This window comes from Solanum verrucosum, unplaced genomic scaffold (genome assembly GCF_900185275.1).
Source record: "Solanum verrucosum unplaced genomic scaffold, falcon-dt-bn FXZP01000009.1, whole genome shotgun sequence".
Classification (NCBI taxonomy): Eukaryota; Viridiplantae; Streptophyta; class Magnoliopsida; order Solanales; family Solanaceae; genus Solanum; species Solanum verrucosum.
Genome location: NW_026020231.1, coordinates 2833665 through 2855964, shown reverse-complemented (window position 1 = coordinate 2855964; position 22300 = coordinate 2833665). Strand labels below are relative to the sequence as shown.

Below are 22300 nucleotides of genomic sequence, written 5' to 3'. Positions count from 1 at the left end.
GACCCACGACATCCTAACAATTGATATAACTGAAAGGTAAATGAAATCCTCCGAAACCAAGGAGGCTCACCATAGCTAACTTGAACTCTCGGATGTATCAACGAAGCTCCTATTGATGATCCTGAATACATGTGTCTGCATCATGAAAAGATGCAGGCCAAATGGCTCAGTACGTGGAATGTACGAGCATGTAAGGGGAATTCTAAAACATAAACATAAGCTTGAAACTTGATAAAAAGGAAACATACTTGCCTGTTTTCAATCTTACTCAACTCAAGGAATACTCCAAACTACTCAAACTTACTCAACTCAGAAGTACTCAAGGATAAGATACTCAACTCAGAGATTAGATACTCAACTCAAGGATATGATATTCGACTCAAAGATATGATATTCGACTCTGGATACACAACTTTGAATACTCAACTAAATATGACTGAACTCATTTCAATATAAAGCAATTTAAAACAAGTGTAATATAAAGAAACAAACTGTTTAAAAACATGCTGTCAAATCTGTGTGTATGCAAGGATACAACATAACTCTGAAATGTATATAAAAATACAATAAACTGATGTATATAAAAATACAATAACTTCTGTGGGAGTTTCTCTAACCGACAACCATCACATAAGAGCTATAGTGATGATACAACGATCTACCTCACGCTGCCAGCGCATCCTATACCCGGCCAAAGGTATAAGACCTGAACTACTAATGGATCCACTAGTCTATTTCGAAAAAGGTTCATCTAAAAAGTATGACCATTTTCTACCCATGGTGGCTACATGGTTTATGGAGGCTGTGAGTTGTCTAAACTCTCCCCCATATCGGTGCTCAATACTACTCCCAAAAATATACTAGCTCTTATGTTTTAAAAAAACATACTTCTTTCTGTTGATTTGAGATAATTGCTCAAAAACTTAGCTCAAAGGCTATCTTGGAAATCTCAGTTTCCCTGCTTGCTTCATTTAGAAAGCTATTACTCTTTTCTGAAAACTAGCCTAAAGGCCCTTTGGAAATCTCAGTTTCCGTTCTTATTTGAATGTGAAAACATTTATAAACTCTTTGGGAATACTTAGTCCCCATATACTTTTGAAGAAAAGGACTTCAAACTTTACTCTTTACTGAACTCAAAACTTAAGTCTTAAAACAAAGTTAAAACGTTTGTAAAAGACTTCTTAAAATATGGTTCATACCGAATTATGGACATAAACTACTTAATGCAAGGTTTTCAATAACCATAGATAAAACTCAAATACTTGGAACTCAAGAACTTCAATAATACTACTCATTTCAAGAATGCTCAACTCAGAGGGCTCATGCGGAATTATGACCATGAACGACTCAACTAAAGGACTCAAAGATACTTCTCTTCTCAAGAGTGCTCGACTTCTCGACTTATAGGATTCATGCGAAATTATGGGCATGAGCAATTCAACTCAAAGACTTTATGGGTAACATGTAATAGTCCCATGCTTAGAAATATAACCTCAAAGGGTATTAGGAACTCAATACTCAAGACTTAGAACTTGAACATACTACTCCTCTCAAAGATACTCAACTTCTGGAGTTCATGCGGAATTTATGGGCATGAACGACTTGACTCGTAGGTCTACATAACATTATGAAACTCATGTATTTGACTCTTCTCATTCTCTGACTTACTTCCTCAAAACTTAGTTCAAATCGATAGTTGATCTCAAAGGATACATAATTGAACTCAAAGGCTTTCTTGAACTCTACTCTTAACTCTCTCTTTAATTAGAATTATGAATTCAAGAGTTATGATATATGATATGAAGGATCTCGATAACAATATGGATTCAAGTATTTTCTTACACTTGTTGATGATTTTTCGAGAATGACTTGGACTTTTTTACTAAGGCTTAAGAGTGATGTGTTTGTGTTGCTTAAAGATTTTATTCTTCTTGTTGAGAACCAGTTTTCTACCACAGTTAAAATCTTGAGATCAGACAATGGTACTGAGTTTTTTAACACTTTATGCACTAATTTCTTGAAAACTAAGGGGATTATTCACCAAAGTAGTTGTGTTCATACTCCATAACAAAATGGAGTTGTGGAGAGAAAACATACGCATCTCCTAGAAGTAACAAGGGCTATTAGGTTTCAGGCTAGTATACCTATCAAGTTCTGGGGTGACTGTATACTTACAACCACTTATATTATCAATAGGCTTCCTAGTACTGTTCTAAATGGTATTTCACCTTATGAAGTTTTTCATGGTACACCACCCATTCTGTCTCATTTGAGAATCCTTGGGTGTTTTTGTTATGCTACTATTCCGATTTTTCATGACAAATTTTCTTCCAAGATTATTACAGGAGTCTTTATGGGGTATTCTGTTACTCAAAAAGGTTACAGGGTATATGGCATTGCTGCAAAAAGGTTTATAATCAGTAGAGATGTTACATTTCATGAAAATATGTTTCCTTTCTCTCATCCTAAGTCACAGTTTCTTCCTGGTTCTAAGGACTCTTCTACTACTTGTATGCCAGATTCTCCCCATGTATCTTCACTAGACCTGCCTGATGAGCATCCTGACTGTCCTAATATTTCTTCCTCCTCACCTATTATTTATTCACATGATGCTACATCTTCTGTTTCTCTAAGAAAGTCCAATAGACTTACTAAGCCTCTTATATGGCTCACAGATTATGTTCATCCTTCTTTGCCCTCTACTATTTCTTCTACTTCTGCTAGTTCTTATTTTCTTTTACCCTATTCAGTCATATCTTTCATATTCTCATCTTTCTTGTCCATTCCAAGATTTTCTTGCCTCATTTTCTTCTATTTCTGAGCCTACTTCTTATTCCCAAGTTGTTAAAGATCCTAGGTGGATTCAAGCTATGAAGCTTGAACTTGAGGCTTTAGATCATAATCATACTTGAGAGGTGGTGGATTTACCATCTGAGAAGGTTCCTATTGGTTCTAAATGGGTTTACAAGGTAAAGTATCATGTTGATGGGACTGTAGAAAGGTTTAAGACAATGTTAATAGCTGTTATACTCAGAAGGAAGGCATTGACTTTCATGATACTTTCTCCCTTTAGCAAAAATAACCACAGTTAGGACTGTGATTGCATTGGCTGCCCTTAGGCATTGGCCTATCTTCCAAATGGATGTCCACAATGTATTCCTTAATGGTGATCTGTCTGAGAAGGTGTACATGGCTTTGCTACAAGGTTTTAGTAGCCTAGGGGAGTCAAAGGTATGCAGGCTACTCAAATTCTTATATGGTTTGAAACAGGCTTCTAGACAGTGTAACCTGAAATTACACAAGCTCTCACAAGTTCTGGATTCACACAGAGCAAGCATGACTATTCTCTTTTCACAAAAATAGCTAATAACAAGCTAGTGTTGATTCTTGTTTATGTAGATGACTTGTTTATCACAGGGTCTGATCTACAAGAAATTAATAGAGCTAAGCTAGATTTGCATAAAAACTTCAAGATGAAGGACCTAGGAGAACTGCGATATTTTTTGGGAATTGAACTTGCCAGGTCAAGTGAAAGAATCCTCTTATCACAAAGGAAGTATGCTCTAGAGATGATCTCAGAGACTGGATTGAGTGGTTCAAAACCTAAGTGGACACCAATGGAGCAAAATATGAAACTAACCAGTAGTGAGTATAATCTTAAATTCTCTGGAAAATCTGAGGATGTTCTTTTAGAAGACATGAGTATCTATCAGAGACTGTTGGGAAAACTCTTGCATCTTACAATCACAAGGCCTGATATATCATAAGTTGTTCAGTCCTTAAGCCAGTTTATGCATGCCCCTAAAAGGTCTCATTATAATGATGCTTTGTATGTGGTGAAGTATATCAAGAGTCAGCCTGGGCTTGGTCTCGTAATGTCTTGTAAAGGGGATGAGAAGATAGAAGCATATTGTGACTTCGACTGGGTTGCTTGTCCTATGTCTAGAAGGTCTGTCTCTGGTTTTTGTATCAAATTGGGAACATCTCTCATCTCTTGGAAAGCTAAGAAACAAAACACCATCTCTAGAAGTTCTGCTGAGGTAGAATATAGGTGCATAGCTCAAACAGTAGCTGAATTGACTTGGTTGAAATGGTTGTTACAAGAGTTGCAGGTAAAGGCGCAATTGCCAATTGATCTATATTGTGATAATAAAGTTGCATTACAAATAGCAGCTAATCCCATGTATCATGAAAGAACAAAACACATTGAGATTGACTGTCATTTTATTAGGAAAAAATGCATGAAGGTTTGGTAAGAACTAACTATGTTGCAAGCAAGGAACAACCAGTAGATGGGTTTACCAAAGCTTTGGGTCGTCAACAACATGTTGTATTACTAGTCAAGTTAGGAATGAAAAACATTTTCCATTCTCAACTTGAGGGGGAGTATAGAAATGAAGAAATAGTTAGTTGATAATTGTGTATAGATTAGTTAGTTAAGAAGTTTGTTATTAAGTTTTCAATTAGAGGTTGACAAGTGGATAGTTAGTTAGTAACTAACTTTGTAAATGCTTTTGTAAATGCACTGTATATAAGTGGATCCATGATTGTAAGGATCAATATAGAAGTGTGTGAATAGTAAAAATCTCAACACAACGCAATTGCTCTTTATTAGCTTTCTTCCCTTTCTTCTATAGAGCTCATCAATGGTGGCCTGAGTGCAGATTTTATCATAATTTCATCTTCACTTGTTCCTTGTCATGGCTGCTCGTTGAAACTGAAAAGACTTTACAGTGAGAGAGAAGGCGATCAATCATGGAGTTTAAGCCACAAAGATTTAGCTTATATACATCATTGTATGGGCACAATGACTAAATTGCCTTGCACAATTTGTTTCAAAGACGAAAAACCAACTATTCGTTTCAACAGACGAAAAATCAAACATCAAGAAATTTTGGTTCATTCAAACGGTTTGAACTCGGACAGACCACTATTGGTCGTCGACGATGATTTTTCGGCGGTCTTAACGAGCAAGGTCAATGCCAAGCTGGGCGCCTCTCCAAGGCGGACACAACAAACAAAAATTCACTGAGAAACACCACGAATTTCATTTCTAATGATTCAAATGTTTGTGTGAACTTCGGAGAAGAAGGCGGCGACGGCGATGGCCAATCACAAAATTAACTTGATGATTTTGTGTGCAATCATCCATGAACTCTAAACACACAAAAAAGAGAGGCTAATGTTAGTGAAATTTTTTATTTGTGCAACCTTTTTTTGAGAATTAAAGAAGAGAAGAAGATGAACAATTAGCACTGTTTGAAGGGAATTGTTATGGAAAATGGGTTTTAATTTGGGTTATGGATGGGTTAGGGAACATGGGTGGTTTTTGTTTTTTTAATTTCGGATAAAAAAATAAATATTAGGTAAATTATTGAGATGTAGCCATGTGTCCAACCGTTAGTCTCAAGGGTATACACAACCTAAAATATTGACGGTAAGGGTATATACAACCATAAAGTATAACGGAGGGTATTGACATATAATTTACAATAATTTGGGGTATATTTGTCTTTCTTCCCTTTTATTTGAGTATAACTTTAAGTGGAAAACATTATATTAAATTAAACGTTAATAATGCAAGGAATCTTTGGCAATGACACGTTTGTCTTTATTCTTTCTTAATTATTCTCCTTCTTTATCTTTATTTTATCACTATTTCTTCTCTTTTTTTCCTACAATTTTGGTGGTTCTCAATTCTCATTGCATCCACCATTTAAATAGTGACAACTCCAATGAAAAAAAAAACATTGGCATAATTAATTTCCAGACATAATCATTAAATAAAGTATAAATTATAGGAACCACATATTATAAGTATTAAATAACATCCTATCCCTTCTAGTTTTCTATTTACCAAAAATCCCTTAAAAATGATGTTTGCGGGATACATAGCATTGTGCACGGGATACATTAGGTTTGATACATTCCACATAACGGGATACATAGCATTGTGCACGAGATACATTAGGTTTGATACATTTCACATAGCGGGATACATAGTGTTGTGCACGGGATACATGCGGGATACATAGCGTTTGATACATTCCACATAGCGAGATACATAGCGTTGTGCACTGGATACATGTGGAATACATAGGTAAATACGGGATTTTTGAAATTTTTGAAATAAGTAGGGATAAATGGATATTAAGGTAAGTAAAGGAGTGTAGTTAAGTAATTTGTCCTTAAATAAAAGAATGTGAAATTGACTTGTCATATATTAATATAGCATTATAATAGTGGATCAATTTTATTTTTTTTATAAAAATAATAATGAGAAGGTGTAAGTCGTTTTTTTTTTATAAAAATAATACTAATTAATTTTTCTTCCGTTTCATTACGTAAAAAAAAGAAAATTCAGAAGCTTTAATTATTCCTTTGTTACCACTATCATATAGCAAATGCCTAAAGATGTGCGGAATCGTATAGGCTAGTGATAGAAACTTACGATAAGGAGAAGATACATATATATATAAAATAAATTACGTCTCAGTCTCAACTGAATAAGTTAGGTTAACTATATAAATTTTTACTTTTATTTAAGTTTATTGTATATCTTCATCACATTAGGTATCATGGAAGTAAAATTTATATTGATTGTCAGCTTATCATAACCCTCTGTTTTTTAATGTAAGTAAGTTCGCACGAACGGAGTTTGGTGAAATGAAATGACATTGAAAAGATTTATTACTGATCGAGGAATAAAACTCAAGGTAAAGAATGCTCGCCTGCTTGATGACTATGTTTCATTTTTTTTTTAGAATAACAAGGTAAAGAATTAAGATATAAAATGTGAAACAAAACAAATTTCTATATTAAGAGAAATGCCATTTCAAATGCACAGGTCCTTCTAATTTATAGTTATTGTCTGGTAGAGAATTTTAGGTATATAGACCTGCTTTTTTTCACATGGAAAACAACAAGAATACTTGTCTTACATGAATGGATTAGAGTGGCAATAATTCTCTTCAATAATATTTCTTTCACTCAATGGAGTTTTGAAGTTTTGATTGGAGTCAGAAACGTAGTTAGAATTTGAAATTTATCGTTTTGCATAACTATCTCAAAGTTAATCTAAAAAGATAACTCATAATCAAACATTTAAAGATATTTAAATAAAATTTTGAATACTAAATCCATTCATTTAAACAAAAGTTGTTAAATTCATATGAACTTATATGTTATGTACTAAATCCGTCTTGGAATTCACAATTGAATATTACTATTTTCCACTTTTAACAACTTTTAAACGGTTGATAATTTGTTTATTCTTCTTTTTGGAGTGAATAATAAAATGAGCATCAATTCTAGCTACAAAGTTAATTAAAATTAGAAGCTTGTAGGACTATAGTAGTATGCTATTTTACGCTATGTACCTAATATCGGTTCAAAACGTTAGGTTCAAGCTTATCTTATTACACCTTTATTCATTTCTTCATCTACTTAGAGTATATTTTTTTAAAAATAACTTCATCTGATGGTCGATTTTTATATTAGGGCTCAACTAAATTCGGATTCGTGCAGGTAAAATGCTCCTATTAAAGGCACCTATGTACCCAAGAAAACTTGAATTCAAAAACTCTTATTATACTTACCGTCTACCGCAATCTTGATCAATAGATTTAGAAGTTATTCTCCATCATCATTGTGAAAAGGACAAACACTAAACTGCAAAGGTAGGCACCAAAACTCAAACTGGGCTAGTCCACATAGTAATGCCAATCACACTAACCAACAATTAAAAGCCCATCATTATTCTTGGCTGCAATATTAAAAGGCCCAATATTTCTTCAACTCCAAAAGAACATTTCCAATTTCCAATCAATGCCTGGAAAATGGGAAATGGATTAGAAATAGGAAAAATTATCTAAATATACAGCTCATTTTATCATATATTTTAAAATTTTCCATCATTTAAAAAAATTACAAAAATTCCTACTCTCTCATATTCTGGGATACATCACTTTACACGATATATCGGTTGGATACATCACTTTCCGTGATATATCAAAACATTGAGTAATGTATCCAAAATTGAGACGCGATGTATCAAAATGTTGAGGAATGTATCTGAAATCAGTATGCGATGTATTGTAACATTTTGAGATGTATCCGAATTCCACCAAATTTAATGGTTTTTTGTAATTTTGAAAAGAGTTAGAGATATGATTTAATTAGTTAACACTATGTGATTTGTGTAAATTCCCTTAGAAATAACATGTAGCCCAAGTCATGTAGCTTAGAATATATTCAATTTTTTATATTTCGCTTGCTTGATATATTTCACTTGCGAAATAGGGTAAGCATATATACAAATTTTGTATTTATACATTTACGAATTTCTTAGCATTTCATTTGTATATTTCTCTTGCTAATATATAAACATGATAATTTATTATTTTTCATAAATAATATGCAAATAGTTACAGTCATTTACAAATTTTGGATTTAAACAATCAAGGTGAATTATATAAATTCTGAATTTATACAATTAAAAGTTGAATAGCAAAATTTTGCAAAACTTTAGCCACAAGTTTAAAATAATTAAAAATATAGTCATTTTACATAATAATATACTTGGAGATGTTTGTCGTTTTGCGCAATTTTCACTAAAATCTACGCACCCTATTTTATACATTTCTTTAGTAAAAAAATGGCCCAAATAAAATACTCCCTCCATCCACAATTATTTGGCAGGTATACTAAAAATAGATGTCTAAAATTAATTGTTAATTTAAACAATCAAGAAATAATTAGTCACTTTTTTCCAATTCTGCCCTTAATGATAGTGTAGTTCAATTGAAAAGTTATGTGGACTTTTGGTATTCTTAGTATAGTAGGGTTATATTAGTCAAATTACACCTTGTATTAAATTTTCCTTGAGAGGTGTGCATGACCTTACTCTGACAAACAATTGTGGATGGAGGGAGTACTTTGATATGGGTTAAAGATTTAACCGAAATAAACTCGAGGGCTGAAGTGTCAAAATGAAAAAAATGCCAACCCCTTTAATCTTGGCCTTCTACACGTGGCATCCATACGCTACTCCATCTGAGTGTGTACTGGGTACTGCAGAGACCCTCTTCTTTTTACCTTAGGTTTTTCCTTTTTCTACTCATAAAATTGGAACCCAATCGAAATTCCAAACTCCGTCGGCGTCGCCTGCATTTTGTTGTTAGAGCTCAGAAATCTCTCAATCAAGTTCATCGTTCCTTTTCGTAGAGGTATCAGAACGCAGAAAATGATCTATTTTTTCTCCAATTTGTTGTTATAATTTCGATTTTTATCTCTTTTTTTGTGCTGAAACTTGTTATTTTTGTTGTCTACAAGCTTTTTTATGCCTTTGTTGTCCTTAGTTCTGTGGGTTTAGGGTTAGGGTTTTGCAGTATTAGCGATTGGTTTTATGAATTTAGGCATAATCAGAGCTGCGATGATTCTCGGCTGTTACATCTGAAATGTTATTTTGCTTCCATTTTTTTGGTGTGTGTGTTTGGAACTCTGGATTTCCTTGCGTTGTCTTTAAGAATGTGACCACTTCTTAGCTCAAACATTTTGTTAATACAATGTACTCAAATGTTAGTAATCTAATTTTATGGTGGAGACTTGAAATCTGTGTTTATGGCCTGATTTTTCAGTGTACGATTGTGCAGAGTCAATGGGCTCTGGGTCGGTATTTAGTAATCTCCTCCTAAACTGCAGTTTTAAGTATTCTAAATCAAGTGCACAAAGAACTTATTTCCTCTCCAAGGGGTTTATGGTTGTGTTTAGTTCATGCTGTCAGTTAAGACTTAAGGTTATGCATTGGTTAGTTTATCAGTAACCATAAACCCCACCCTTAATATTCTGATAAAACTGTTTTTGTTTTAAGATATGTTTTCCAAATGGATCTTTAATCTACTTGTGTTACTTCCCTTTTGTTTTCTAGTTCTAGTTAAGAGCTGTTTCAAATCCTATTCTACCTCATCAAGTGCAAATTGGATGGTTTTCGTAGATAGCTTTGAGTTTCAGCTTCTTGTGTTGGGCTACATTGATCACTAATTAAAATTGTTGATTCATACTTTAAAATCGTTTTGACTACTGTTAGGAATTTCAAATTAGAGTAATCGAAAATAGTGTACTTAAATTGTTCAAAGATAGTTCATTTAGGAAATTGGTTCCAACCGACATAGACTCTCAGAATCTACTTATTGCACTAATATTTTAGAACTAACCACCACATAAAAATAATTTAGAGCCAATTTTTAATGCCTTTGCACACCTAAGGAAACAAGGGTCTCTCGGAAACAGCCTCTCTAACTCCACGAGGTAGGTTTAAGGTCTACGTACACTCTATCCTCCTCTTGTTGTTTTGCCCGGTATCTTATTATCTTGCTCTTGTTTCTGTTTGGAGCTATTGCCTCTTTTTAACTGTTTTTCTTAGCCAAGGGTCTTTTGGAAACAACTCCTCTACCTTCTCAAAGGTACAGATAAGGTCACATGGTCCCTGGGCAGCTCACTATAAGTTGAGGGCTAAGCGGTCTTTTCTGGTTTTAATCCAACTTAAGTGAGGTCGTTTTGCCTAAGCCTAGGGTCACTATATAAGTCCTTTTAACTCGAAAACTCACCCGACTAAGTCATATATTCCAAAACCCAAATCATTTCCCCAAAGTTCATCCTCTCAAAATATTCTCTGTCTAGAACCTTGAAGAAAAAGAAGAAGAAGAAGGAGATTCAACTAGGGTTGTGAAAGCAAGCTTTCACAAATCAATTTCTTTGGGCATTGTGATTAAGGTATGGTGGTTTTCAACCATGGGTAGCTTTCACTCATGGGTACACTGGATTTGTTGTTGTTGTTTTAACTTTCCTCTGAATATTCATTTATTAACTTGAGGAAAATGATAGGTTTTGGCTGAATCATCATATTCCCTTCCTCTAATATTTTTCTTCAGTCTACATTTATTACAAGTGGTAGGTCTGGTGAATTGAGGTGAAAATATACTGTGTCAACCAAAACACCATTATATGTTTTAGACTATTTGTGACAAAAAGCACAGATGGAGTCGGTCTAGTTTGTAATACTTTTGGAGGGGGGCTACTTTGATGTAGTATACCTGTGGATAAATAGAAGAAAAAGTTACCATTCTCAAAAAAAAACTAAATGGTGTATTTCAACGGTATTGTTTCATTTAAAGTTAGTGATTTCCCTCTTTCAGTTGACTGGTAACACTTTAATTTTGTACTTTGTTGCGGGCAGTTTCTGTATATAACTGATTTCTACCTGTGTTGTAGGCTACTTATAACATCTTCAGCTATGATTCAAGTTCTTTAAGCTGCTTGTTCTAAAGCTTCTATGTTAATGGATTTAAGCATGCTATATGTACCATACTCGGCTATGATTCAAGTCCTCTTAGTTGCTTGCGTTCATAGTTTCTGCGTGTTACCTGCTTTTTACATGCGCTGTAGGCTATTGTTAACATCTTCAGCTATGATTCAATTCCATTAAATTGCTTGTTTATGATTTTGCTTGATTTGCCTTGATATTTGTTTGTATTATCAATTATGTACAATCCTTAGAATTAACTCTAGTTTTTTTTAAACAAATCCAGATGAGTAGCAGTTCAGGCGAAGAATCAGATTTGAGTGACTCTGAGATTTTTGAGTTTAAAGAGAAGCCTTATGAAGAATTAAGAAAAGGAAAACTGAAAGTTAAGGGCCCAAATGGATCCCTTAGGTGTCCCTTCTGTGCAGGGAAGAAAAAGCAAGACTACAAGTACAAAGATCTTCTTCAACATGCTACAGGGGTTGGCAAGGGTTCAGCTAACCGTAGTGCTAAACAGAAGGCAAACCATTTAGCACTTGCAAAGTATCTGGAAACAGACCTAGTGAATGAGGCTGAGCCAATACCTAAACGTGCTGTGACTCCAGAGCGTTCAGAATCTGAAAAAGATGAACTGTTCTTTTGGCCTTGGACTGGGATTTTCGTTAATGTATCAAAGGAAACAGCAAATGGAAGATCTCCAGATGACAAGGAGTATTGGTTAAAAAAGTTCTCCTTGTATATGCCTTTGGAAGTGAAGCTTTTCTGTGATAACCAAGCAACAGTCTCCGAAGCTGTTGTGAGATTTAATAGTGATTGGACTGGTTTTAAGGGTGCGATGGAATTTGAGAAGTCTTTCGAAGCCTCTCACTGCAGCAAACAAGAATGGAAATCCCATAGAGATTGCCCTGGTCCAAATTTATATGGATGGGTTGCTCGAGAAGATGATTATATAGCAGAAGGGGCTTTAGGCGAATATCTGCGAGAGAAGGGGGAGCTGAAGACTATCTCGGACCTTATTAAAGAAGAAACACAGGGTAGAAAGGAAGTTGTAGCAAATCTAGCCAATGAAATTGACATGAAAAATGAAAATCTGGATGAGCTGCAGACAAAATTCAATTTGAATACACTGTCTCTTCGTCAGATGCTCGCGGAGAAAGACATGCTACACCGTTCTTTTTTTGAAGGTTTTTAGTTGCAAACTTTTTTTATTATTTTTTTTATTGTTCTATTTGGTCTGCAGATACTGTGAAATTTATGTTTCTTATCTGATGTCCCTGCCATGTGTCTGATAGGTAGAATGTTTAGACTTGACATTGTTAAGTGCCAGTTCTTTTTCATCTACTCTATAATTAGCTTGTTTCATTTATTACTTGGACAAAAGGGATTCACTAGAGCGTGTCTCTTTAAAATAGTTTTATTTAATATGTAACTAACTTTATGAATCTTACATTTGCTTTGAGAACTAGTAAGGTGTCACTAGATCCTTGATTGACAAAGATCACAAGCTAAAGAGCTCCTTTTTTGGATATTCATCAGTTAATAGAAAGTTCCACTAGTTTCTAAAGTATAACTAAGGTGTACTTGATGCAGAATCACGAAAGATGCAACGCCTTGCACGTGAGCATGTACAGAAGGTCCTGCTGGAGCAGGAAATGTTAAGCTTAGAGCTGGAGAGCAAGAAGAAGAAGCTTGATTCTTGGGGAAGAGAACTGAATAAACGTGAAGCCTTAACTGAGCGAGAAAAGCAAAAGCTTGATGAGGAGAAGAAACAGGTATCAAATTCCAGAATGAGTTAAAATTATATATAAATATTTCTCTCTTATCATGATAAAGCCGCAGTGGCTTACATTATTTTGGCGCTCCATTGTGCCTATATTATGTGGGTAGAATGTATCTTTCAAGCTTCTGGTCCCCTAAAGCTAACTCTTTCGAATTATAATGTGTTGAACTTTATTTTGTTGATTCAGAATGATGTGAGAAATTCAGCACTTCAAATGGCCTCTGTGGAACAAAGAAAAGCTGATGTGAATGTCTTGAGACTGGTTGAAGAACAAAAGGTGTCATTCATAATCATGTTTCTCCCCCCCTGCTCCTCTCTCTCTCTTTGCGTGTGTATTTATTTTTTGAGCAAGGATATTTCTGCATATGGTTCTTGCAAAACCTGCAAGTTGGGGTTTCTGCCATTGTTGTTAGCACAAAGTTAACAGAGCTTTACTCATGTTGATGTTAAATATCCAGAGGGAGAAGGAGGAGGCCTTGAAAAAGATTCTTGAGCTAGAGAGGGACATTGATGCGAAGCAAAAACTGGAAATGGAAATAGCAGAACTTAAAGGAAAACTAGAGGTTATGAAGCACCTTGGAGGCAATGACGATGCAGCTGTACAAAATAAGATTAAAGAGATGAATGAGGAGCTGAAAGATAAAATGGAGGAGATGGATGGTATGGAGTCCCTAAACCAGACTCTCCTGTTGAAAGAGCGCCAAAGTAATGATGAGTTGCAAGATGCACGGCGCACATTGAAAGAGGTATGATATCCGGTATCAGTAAGATTTTCAATTACTTAATGTAGTCAAAACCTTGTTGAATCCATACAAGCATTTGATGGTGATGTAGTTTCTTGTTGTAACATTGTATTTCTCATTATGCTGAGTTATTTGCAATAATCCTCTCTTTAGGGATTGCTTGAAGTATTGAGCAGTGCGCGAGCCCATATTGGGATAAAAAGAATGGGGGAAATTGATTCAAAGGCCTTCCAGAATGCATTAAAGCAGAAATTTCCGAATCAGGAAGCTGAAATCAAGGCTGTAGAACTTCTCTCTCTGTGGCAGGAAAAAATAAAAGATCCTGACTGGCATCCCTTTAAAACAATCATGATTGATGAGTCGAATGTGGAGGTTTGTTCTTTGATTTGGCTATTTCAGTTTCTCTCTGTTTATGCCAATTTAGTTCCTTCTGTTAAGAGTTATATATTTAAGGGGTTGTTTGGTTGGGAACAAGGTATCCCGGGATAAGTTACTCCACCATGTGTATGGGATAACTTATCCCATCACTAAGGTATAAATGGTGGGATAAATTATCCTAGGACTGCCTAATACCTCCAACCACGGGATAAAATAGTCCTGCATTTTATCCCTGGGATTATTATACCTCACACCAAACGACTCCTAAGAGTTTAAGGTGAAGGACTTAGGAGTTGGGACTTAGCTACCAAGGTCGTCCATCCTTTTTCTTTTTCTTTTTTTCATTTGCATCTGGTCAATGTGGAAGAGCTTCATTAAAGGGCAAAGTGCGCTGCTACTCCCTTTTGCTTACTAGCGAAGCACACCCTGCAAACCCCTCTGCACAAGGGTCACAGTGGATCTCTCCCACATTTTCCCCTGCTGTGACCTGATACCCTAACCTTATGGCTGGAGATGGAGGTTCTGTCACACTTGGTCAACCCCTTGGGAGAAAGAAAAATTTGTTTCCTTCATTTTGTAGTTGACAGCTCTATTTCAATTTTTCTTCTCCCCTAGTTCAAGATTGAAGACACAAGGTATCCCAAAGTAGAATTGTATTATGAAATCTTATATCTGCGTCTTCTTTTAAATTTTGGAAAGAATATTGTTGAGAATTCTCCTTAAAGTTCTCTTCTCAGAATAGCTATATTGCCCCTCACAAATTCACATTTGCAGTCATCAATGTGATTTTGTTACAACAGTAACCTTTATGTAATCTAATAATAGAAATGTTACAATTACAAGTTTGAATAGTTTAGGGTCATCTTCACAGCTCAAAATAACTAGAGGGTTAAATTGCTTATACACTTAAAGTTTACTACTCAGTACCTTTTACGAAGAGGCTTTTTGATACTAGCAGAAAGAAAAAATCTTGCTCTTTTGTCCCCATAATTAACTATCCATGCTGCTTTACAACAATTACAAAGAAAAAGAGAGAAGCATATTCATGTCATAATGACAGCTTGAAGTGTGACCATTTGTCTTCAAATGCAGAGAGTGATAGATGAGAATGATGAAGAACTGGGAAAGCTAAAGCAGGAATTGGGGGATGAAATTTATGATGCGGTGACCGTAGCTCTGAAGGAGATAGAGGAATACAATCCTAGTGGTAGGTACGCGATTCCTGAGCTATGGAATTTCAAGGAAGGAAGGAAGGCCACACTGAAGGAAGTAATCAGTTACATTTTCAAGCAATTGAAGACACAGAAACGCAAGAGGGGATGATGATAGCTGGGTGTTTTTCTAGTTAAACTAGTTCGGGTATCCCCTATATGTTTTTAAAGATGCCTGTAAAACCATGTATGTCCTACTATACTCTATGTAGATTATTCCTTTCGCCTTTTCTGGGGTGACTGTTTGCCGTCGAAATTATGATTATCGATTCTGATATGGCACTGGGATTGGTACTATGTTTGATGGTGTTTCGATTTTATTTTAAACTGTGTTATGCAATCAGTTTTTCTGCCCGTCTCCTTCCGAGAATACATAGTCCAATACCAAGCATCTATAACTAGGACAGCTCTATATCAATTTTACAGCATGGCTTGTTTAGTTGTTTTAGATGAAATTCTGTACAGGTTTCACTTGGACTTTTAGTTGTCTCCCTGCCCTACTTCGAAGGGTGAAAGATCACTCATCTACTAAACCGCACGTCATCTCGCCTCCCTCATTCACACCAAATGATAATTGCCAATGGAGAAAAAGATGTAAGCCAATTATGTTATAACTTATAACCAGGAGTCTGCAGTTCCAAATCTCAAGGAAGTCTTCAAAAGGACAATCCTCTCAATTATTTGCCCTGTGTACATGAGATTAGAGCATTTGCATGATGATCCAGGTTAAAAAAGAAAAACTCTGCTCTTCAGGATTGTGCTGTCAAGTTGTAAGACCTCACTAGTCTTGGCTATTTTGGCAGCACAAGAATATATGTATATATATCGCTACTTTTTGCCTAGAACTTAAGTCTTTAACTAATTCGGCCATTACTAAATCCAACAACACATCCATAAGAGGAAAGTCTTAATCAGAGTATTCTTAGATAGAACTGGTCAACCTTTGACTATGCTGACAGTATTTTACTGTACATGCTACTCACAGAAGTCATGGATAGTCACAGTTACAACGCCTAATAAAAGGCGGAATGACCTGGGAGACTTTCGTACTTGGCTCCGTTTGTCACCTAGACTCTTCTACTTACGACTTTGCCAACCAAACACTTTAAGTTATTAAAACACGTTATTTTAAACCCCTCTGAGCATGAGTGTCTCTCAATCGTGCTGATGTGGATGACACATCATTATCCACATCAGATAAATATCGTCACATAGACAAAAATTGCCATATCATTTTTATCATTACAAATATTTTACTTTATTTTTAAAATCTCATATTCATCTTCAAAATCAGCCTTTTAAAATTGATTCACCGGAAAAAATGTTTCTCATCAGCCTTTTAAAATTGATTCACCGGAAAAAATGTTTCTCATCAGCCTTTTAAAATTGATTCACCGGAAAAAATGTCTCTCCGGCTACTTCATTCACGGATAGCCACCGTTGAGACAGTCATTGTCAAGAAATCAACGCCGACTAGTTGTTTGGCTGGAAGATCCATCAAAATTGAAAGTGGAGAAAATTTTAATCTTTCAAGAGTTTCATTTTTTCTTTTTTCTAAACCTTTTCGTCTATTTGTCATTTCAATCTTGTTTTCTCTTATTTGTTTCTTCTTTCTCTATAAATCTCGTGTTAGAAGAGGAAAATAAAAAACAAGTATCATAGAAAAAAGATGGAGATTGGAGAAAGATAAATGAAGTGGGGGAGGGGCAACGATGATGGCGGCAGTGGTAACTTATGAGGAAGAAGAAGAGTAACAGTAAAGGAATGGGAAAGAAGCCAAGAAGGGGATTTTTCTTATTTTTTCTTTTCATTATATAATATTTTTTTATTAAATTTTTTGTCTTCACTTGCTTTTAAACGCGTGTAACCACACATTTCATCCTATTCAACAAATAAACGTCACATAAGCTTGGTCAACAATCAAAGGGGTTTAAAATAACGTGTTTTAATAACTTTAAGTGTTCAGTTGGCAAAGTCATGAATAGAGAGCCTAGGTGACAAACAGAGTCAAGTACAAGGGTCTCCCATGTCATTCCTCCCCTAATAAAACACCACCAACTTAGCAGAGATTGTTCCAGCCAATAAAATTACTATTTGGATCATGCGTCATCAACTTTGCATAAAATATGCCATAACCAAACAAGCCAACAGGATCTTGCCCTCAAATCATTAAGTCTGTTGTTCAGCACACACTCATGTTTATGTATAACGCAAACAGAAGGTCCAGTCCCTGGGATGGGAGAAGGGATTTATTTCCAAGAAATTCCTATGTTTAAGCAGCACCATATGAACTATGAAGTATTCACTTTCAATACTTCTGTCTGCCTATGAAACCAAAACTTGAGCACTACATATCTGATGAATGGACCAGTCATTTGTAGGTAAGCAAACGGAATGCAATCATACGTTTTCACCATTCTGTTATTAGGCAGACGCGATCACAACAAGGTTAAAATAACCATGCATCCCAAACATGTAATAAGAAGGTTTTCTAGCCTCCTGATCATCACTCTACTAGTCAACATATAATGCTTACGGTCTAAACAAAGCATGGAAGCCCACATGAAATATTTTGAGATATTGGCTCTTCCAATCTCGAATCCTTCTCCAAGTATTTACTTCAGCTTTACCCAAAGAAGTTCTTCAACAGTGGATCAGCTCCAAACATAATATCAGAAAGTAAACCAACTTTTTGGATCTGAGGCAAATATCTTATATCAAAAAGGTAATAAGCATTTGCCCTTTCGTTAATCGACCCAAGTTGGAACATTCAGAAATAAATTACAACTGTAAAATTTCCAGTTCACAAAGACTTGAATAACAAGCTTGCGCAGAAGCAGATCAAAAACACATGGCAACAAGTACTAGCATCTTTTGATTCACAAGATCAGACATGTCAGTGACATGCTATAATACAAAACTAGAAAACCAAATTTTTACCATTATGCTTTTTCAAACCAGCAACATATAGGGCATGTCCTCTATTTTTCAATAACAAGTTCACAGATCTTCTTTCCACATCTTCTCTTCTTTTATCTTACTCTAATTCAATGTTTATACAAACTCACACTATTAATTCAAAACTCCAACAACCAAATTCACTTGAAGCTTTATAACAGAGAGTCCAGAGAAATATCATCAGAGTCAACTGATCTTTCAAGAGAATAAATCAGCCACTCAACAAACTTCCTTAATCTGAAGTAACTGTGAATTACAATTGTTAGGTATACACAATCCTATTCTAACAACAATTATTAAATCACTACAGAGGACAACTATGGCAAACCGAGAGTTATCTCATAATAGTTCAAACAAAAACTACAACAAAAATATAACAGCCATAGGTTAGAGAGCCCAGATCCTCCCCCAACATAGAATCATTCCACAACCAATACAAGGAAAAAGGAAAACCAATAATGCAAGGCATGGCAGTAAATCAGAAAACAGAGATCCTCATTCTTCCAGAGTGATGCAATATGCCAACCAATCTTATCCTCTATATGTCATATACAGGACAAGTAAATAGCAGTAGTGTTAAGTACATGTGCTAAAACAATAAGATGTAAGTAAGAACATGGTTTATAGTTCTAAACTGCAACTAGCTCCAATTAAGTAAGGGGAAGAGGTTATCCAGAGACTCTCCTCATCTCTCTTTTCATTCTTTGCTAAAATTGGGGGAAATCCTTTGAAGAGTACATGGCTAGAGATAATTCCAAAAACATAGTAACTAAACAGAAGCCTCTTATGGGTTGTAAATGATGTTGTAACCTACGTTCAGTTAGACGGAAAACCTTGATTGAGGATAATCATTTCATTCCACAAGTGAGGATGATAATCATAGGCAGCACCATTTGTTTTCAACTCCAATCAAACATGTCAAAACAGCACAAAACTTTTTCTTGATGTACAACAATTCTATCCTAGCATATCCTTCCCCCATAGCTCAATGAAAAAGCGGAGGAAACGAATCAGAACAAACCTGGAAGCTACCAGCTAATGCCTACATATGTAAAGCTTCAGTAATGATACCTTTCTCATCCTGGAGCAAAACAATGAGCAGTAACACCGAAACAATAACAATGAAGAAAGGAGTGAAGAAAGAGTTGTATCAAACCAAAATAAGGTGGATATTATAAATAACCACAATTTCTTTTACCAAAAGTATACATTGGAAGTGTGTGGTATCTTACATCACACACAAGTAATAAACATCTATCCTCTTTAAGTTTTTTTTTTTCATTTAAATTTTTTCTTCAATGGGTACTCTGCCCATTTTCAACACCTAGACCATACAAGACACCGGCATACTTGTCCAGTGAACCGCTAAAGAAGTTTTCTTTCAACTTTCTAAATGTACAAGCAGTGAGCAAGCTATCTGAACCCGCCTGATGACAAATACCAACCCTCTCAACCTCCAACAGCTCGGCAAGCTTGTTCAATCCACCATGAAGGCTGTTGCAGAACTTCATCAAGTGCTTGATGTCGAAAATGACAGGAAAGTACACATTGATCAAGGTAAAGAAACCTGCTTGTGTTTCAGGCAAATCCTGGCAAGTCAAAAGCTTCAAGAGGTATCCAAAATCATACCCACTATGAAAAGTAACCCAAGAAACACTATCATTCAGCACAATCCCTGATGACATCAAAAGCTCTGCAAAGTGCTTGGCATCAACACCTTTTTCATTGTTCATCTTGAAATCAATGCCGCTTTGGCGCAACAACTCAATTGAATCATTAGCGAAAACATCCTCGTTAGGGTTGAATTCACGGAAATTGAATTGCCAAATACAGTATTTGTCAGTTCCACACTTAGGCAAGTTGCCATTCTCATCCGAAAAGGTCAGCCCTAACTGAATCAACTTCAACATATCCACGTTATCCTTGAGCGTTTGGTAATGGTAATCGTTGCTGTTCTTAAAATTCCCAACCGGCCGGATTACCACTCCGGGAAACTCCGTATCCATGGCAACAAACGGAAAATCATCGACGATTTCGCGCATTAACGTGAATTCTTCCTCCAGATTGTCAAACCAAACCTCTCGAATGTGGATTGAATCAGTTTTTGGCAAAATCGACATTTTCCTTTTGCCAAAAAAAAATACGTTCAATCAAATGAAAAATTTATCTTCACCAATTCCGATCAAACAAATGTTGAATCGCCGGAATGAATACAAACGGATCTCTTTGAATCCCTCTAATCAAAATCAGATCTGCAAAATAAGGTTAAAATGAACTGAATCATCCCAACGAAATCAACAAATTCACATAAAACAACCATATAACCAACAGATCTTCGAAATTTACCTTTCAATATAAATAAAAATTCAAACTTTCAACCATGAATCGATGATTGAAACGAATCCAACAACTCCGAAACATTTATCAGTGGAGAGATGGCGATTTGAAAGATTAGGGTTTGAACAGAAACCAAATGAGGCGGCGAAGAAGGATAAGAATATGAACTTTTAGGGCACAATCAAAAAAACTTTTTTTTGTTTTTAGATTTTTTTTTGTTTTTTGCTTTTTTTTTTCTTTTTTTTTTAATGCTACACTCTAGAGGGAGAAAAAGAGATGGGGCCCTCCCTTCTTGTCCACCTCCTCACAACTCGAAAACTACAAATATATAATAAATGTTTTTCAAACTACTTTATTTTTTTTCTAATTCTAGAATATTCTGTGGGAATAAAAAATTAGAGGACAATTTGTTGAGTGGTAATTGTTTTAATGGTCCTTTTTTTTTCTTTTGGGGTTGAAGGGTTTTTGGTTTTTATTTTTATTTTTATTTTTTTACTTTTTTCAACTTTTGATTGTTTTTGGGGTTTTTGAGGGACGAAGAGTCTGGAATGTGGTTTTATGTAGGAGGAGGAAGAGGAAAAGGGTGAAATGTGGGGATTTTACTAAAAATAAACTCTCATTCTAATAATAATAATTAACCACATAATGGCGCAAATTGATAATCGATAAAAATAGTAAAAAGAATTTCAAATTTTATCGCATTCTTCACCATACATCAAGGGTTATTTAATCAATTTTTGACAAAATCATTTAAGGAAAAGATTTAACAGTACTTTTTCTGTTTTAAAATAAATGTTTTTTATTTAAATTTCATTTCAAAATAATTGATATTTTACCTAATAAAGAAGGTATTAGTGTGTCCCCAGAAGAGGTGCATTGCATGTTCCTCTGTGACACGTCATATAAACTGCATATGAATTGTCTACATGATTAGAATCAATAATTTAGGAAAAAGAAAGAGTAATGAAAATTATTAAAAGAGCATATAAATATCTCCCATAATTAGCAATTTTGGAAATTCAATTAGTAGGCAAGACGAGTCTTGTCCTCATGGGTTAGAAACGATGTATTGAACTAGTCAATTGTGACTCATGGATAATAAAATAAGTAAGACCCAACCCCTCGTAATCTTTTTAAACATGTCATGTTTTTATTAAGGATAAATTATATTATAACAATTTATTCGATATAGTCCTAAAAAATAAAATTTGAGAAAGATAGAGTTAACTCATACTTTATCGATTCCTATCTTGAAAATGACAAATGCTTAGCATGTATGTTTTCTATCCCAGACCCATCAAAGTCATTTGGTCATAAAAATTATTCATTTTTTTTGGAATAACTATTCACTTTCTTTCAGAATCGGTGATCGGTTATAAAATTTGCAAATCCAGCTTGAATGCCGGAAAAGTGCCCCAAACCTGTTTTCGAATTCCATCTTCATTAATTCCAACTCTAACTTCATAAAGTTTTCAAATGAAGTGAATTTTTTTTTTGAAATATATAGCCAATGTATTATCTTTAGCACTTACCAAGTGGACCTGATCACACAAATTTTAGCAGTTCAAAACTTTGGGCGTGTTTTTCTCTG

The 22300-nt window shown here is 35.0% G+C and overlaps 2 protein-coding genes across 2 annotated transcripts; one reads left to right on the top strand and one right to left on the bottom strand.

Moving 5' to 3' along the window:
* The first annotated feature begins 11564 nt into the window (after positions 1 to 11564).
* On the top strand, positions 11565 to 15768 carry LOC125832070 (factor of DNA methylation 1). Its single transcript, XM_049511206.1, has 6 exons — positions 11565 to 12486; positions 12893 to 13074; positions 13270 to 13359; positions 13541 to 13828; positions 13979 to 14197; positions 15296 to 15768. The coding sequence occupies exons 1-6, from the start codon at positions 11589 to 11591 to the stop codon at positions 15524 to 15526; spliced, it is 1908 nt and encodes a 635-aa protein (XP_049367163.1). The 5' UTR covers positions 11565 to 11588; the 3' UTR covers positions 15527 to 15768.
* A 3840-nt stretch (positions 15769 to 19608) lies between these two features.
* On the bottom strand, positions 19609 to 20970 carry LOC125832334 (probable CCR4-associated factor 1 homolog 7). The gene is made up of 2 exons (XM_049511474.1): positions 20719 to 20970; positions 19609 to 20624 (listed from the first exon to the last, which is right to left on the bottom strand). Exon 2 carries the CDS (start codon positions 20490 to 20492, stop codon positions 19668 to 19670), a length of 825 nt encoding a protein of 274 aa, XP_049367431.1. The 5' UTR covers positions 20493 to 20624; positions 20719 to 20970; the 3' UTR covers positions 19609 to 19667.
* Between the last annotated feature and the right edge of the window lie 1330 nt (positions 20971 to 22300).

Bases quoted from the DNA above. Each gene is read 5' to 3' on its own strand.
- LOC125832334 (XM_049511474.1), bottom strand. From the start codon at position 20,492: ATGTCGATTTTGCCAAAAACTGATTCAATCCACATTCGAGAGGTTTGG.
- LOC125832070 (XM_049511206.1), top strand. From the start codon at position 11,589: ATGAGTAGCAGTTCAGGCGAAGAATCAGATTTGAGTGACTCTGAGATT. The intron at 13,360-13,540 runs GTGTCATTCATA...TTAAATATCCAG, and splicing joins GACTGGTTGAAGAACAAAAG to AGGGAGAAGGAGGAGGCCTT. The intron at 14,198-15,295 runs GTTTGTTCTTTG...CTTCAAATGCAG, and splicing joins TTGATGAGTCGAATGTGGAG to AGAGTGATAGATGAGAATGA.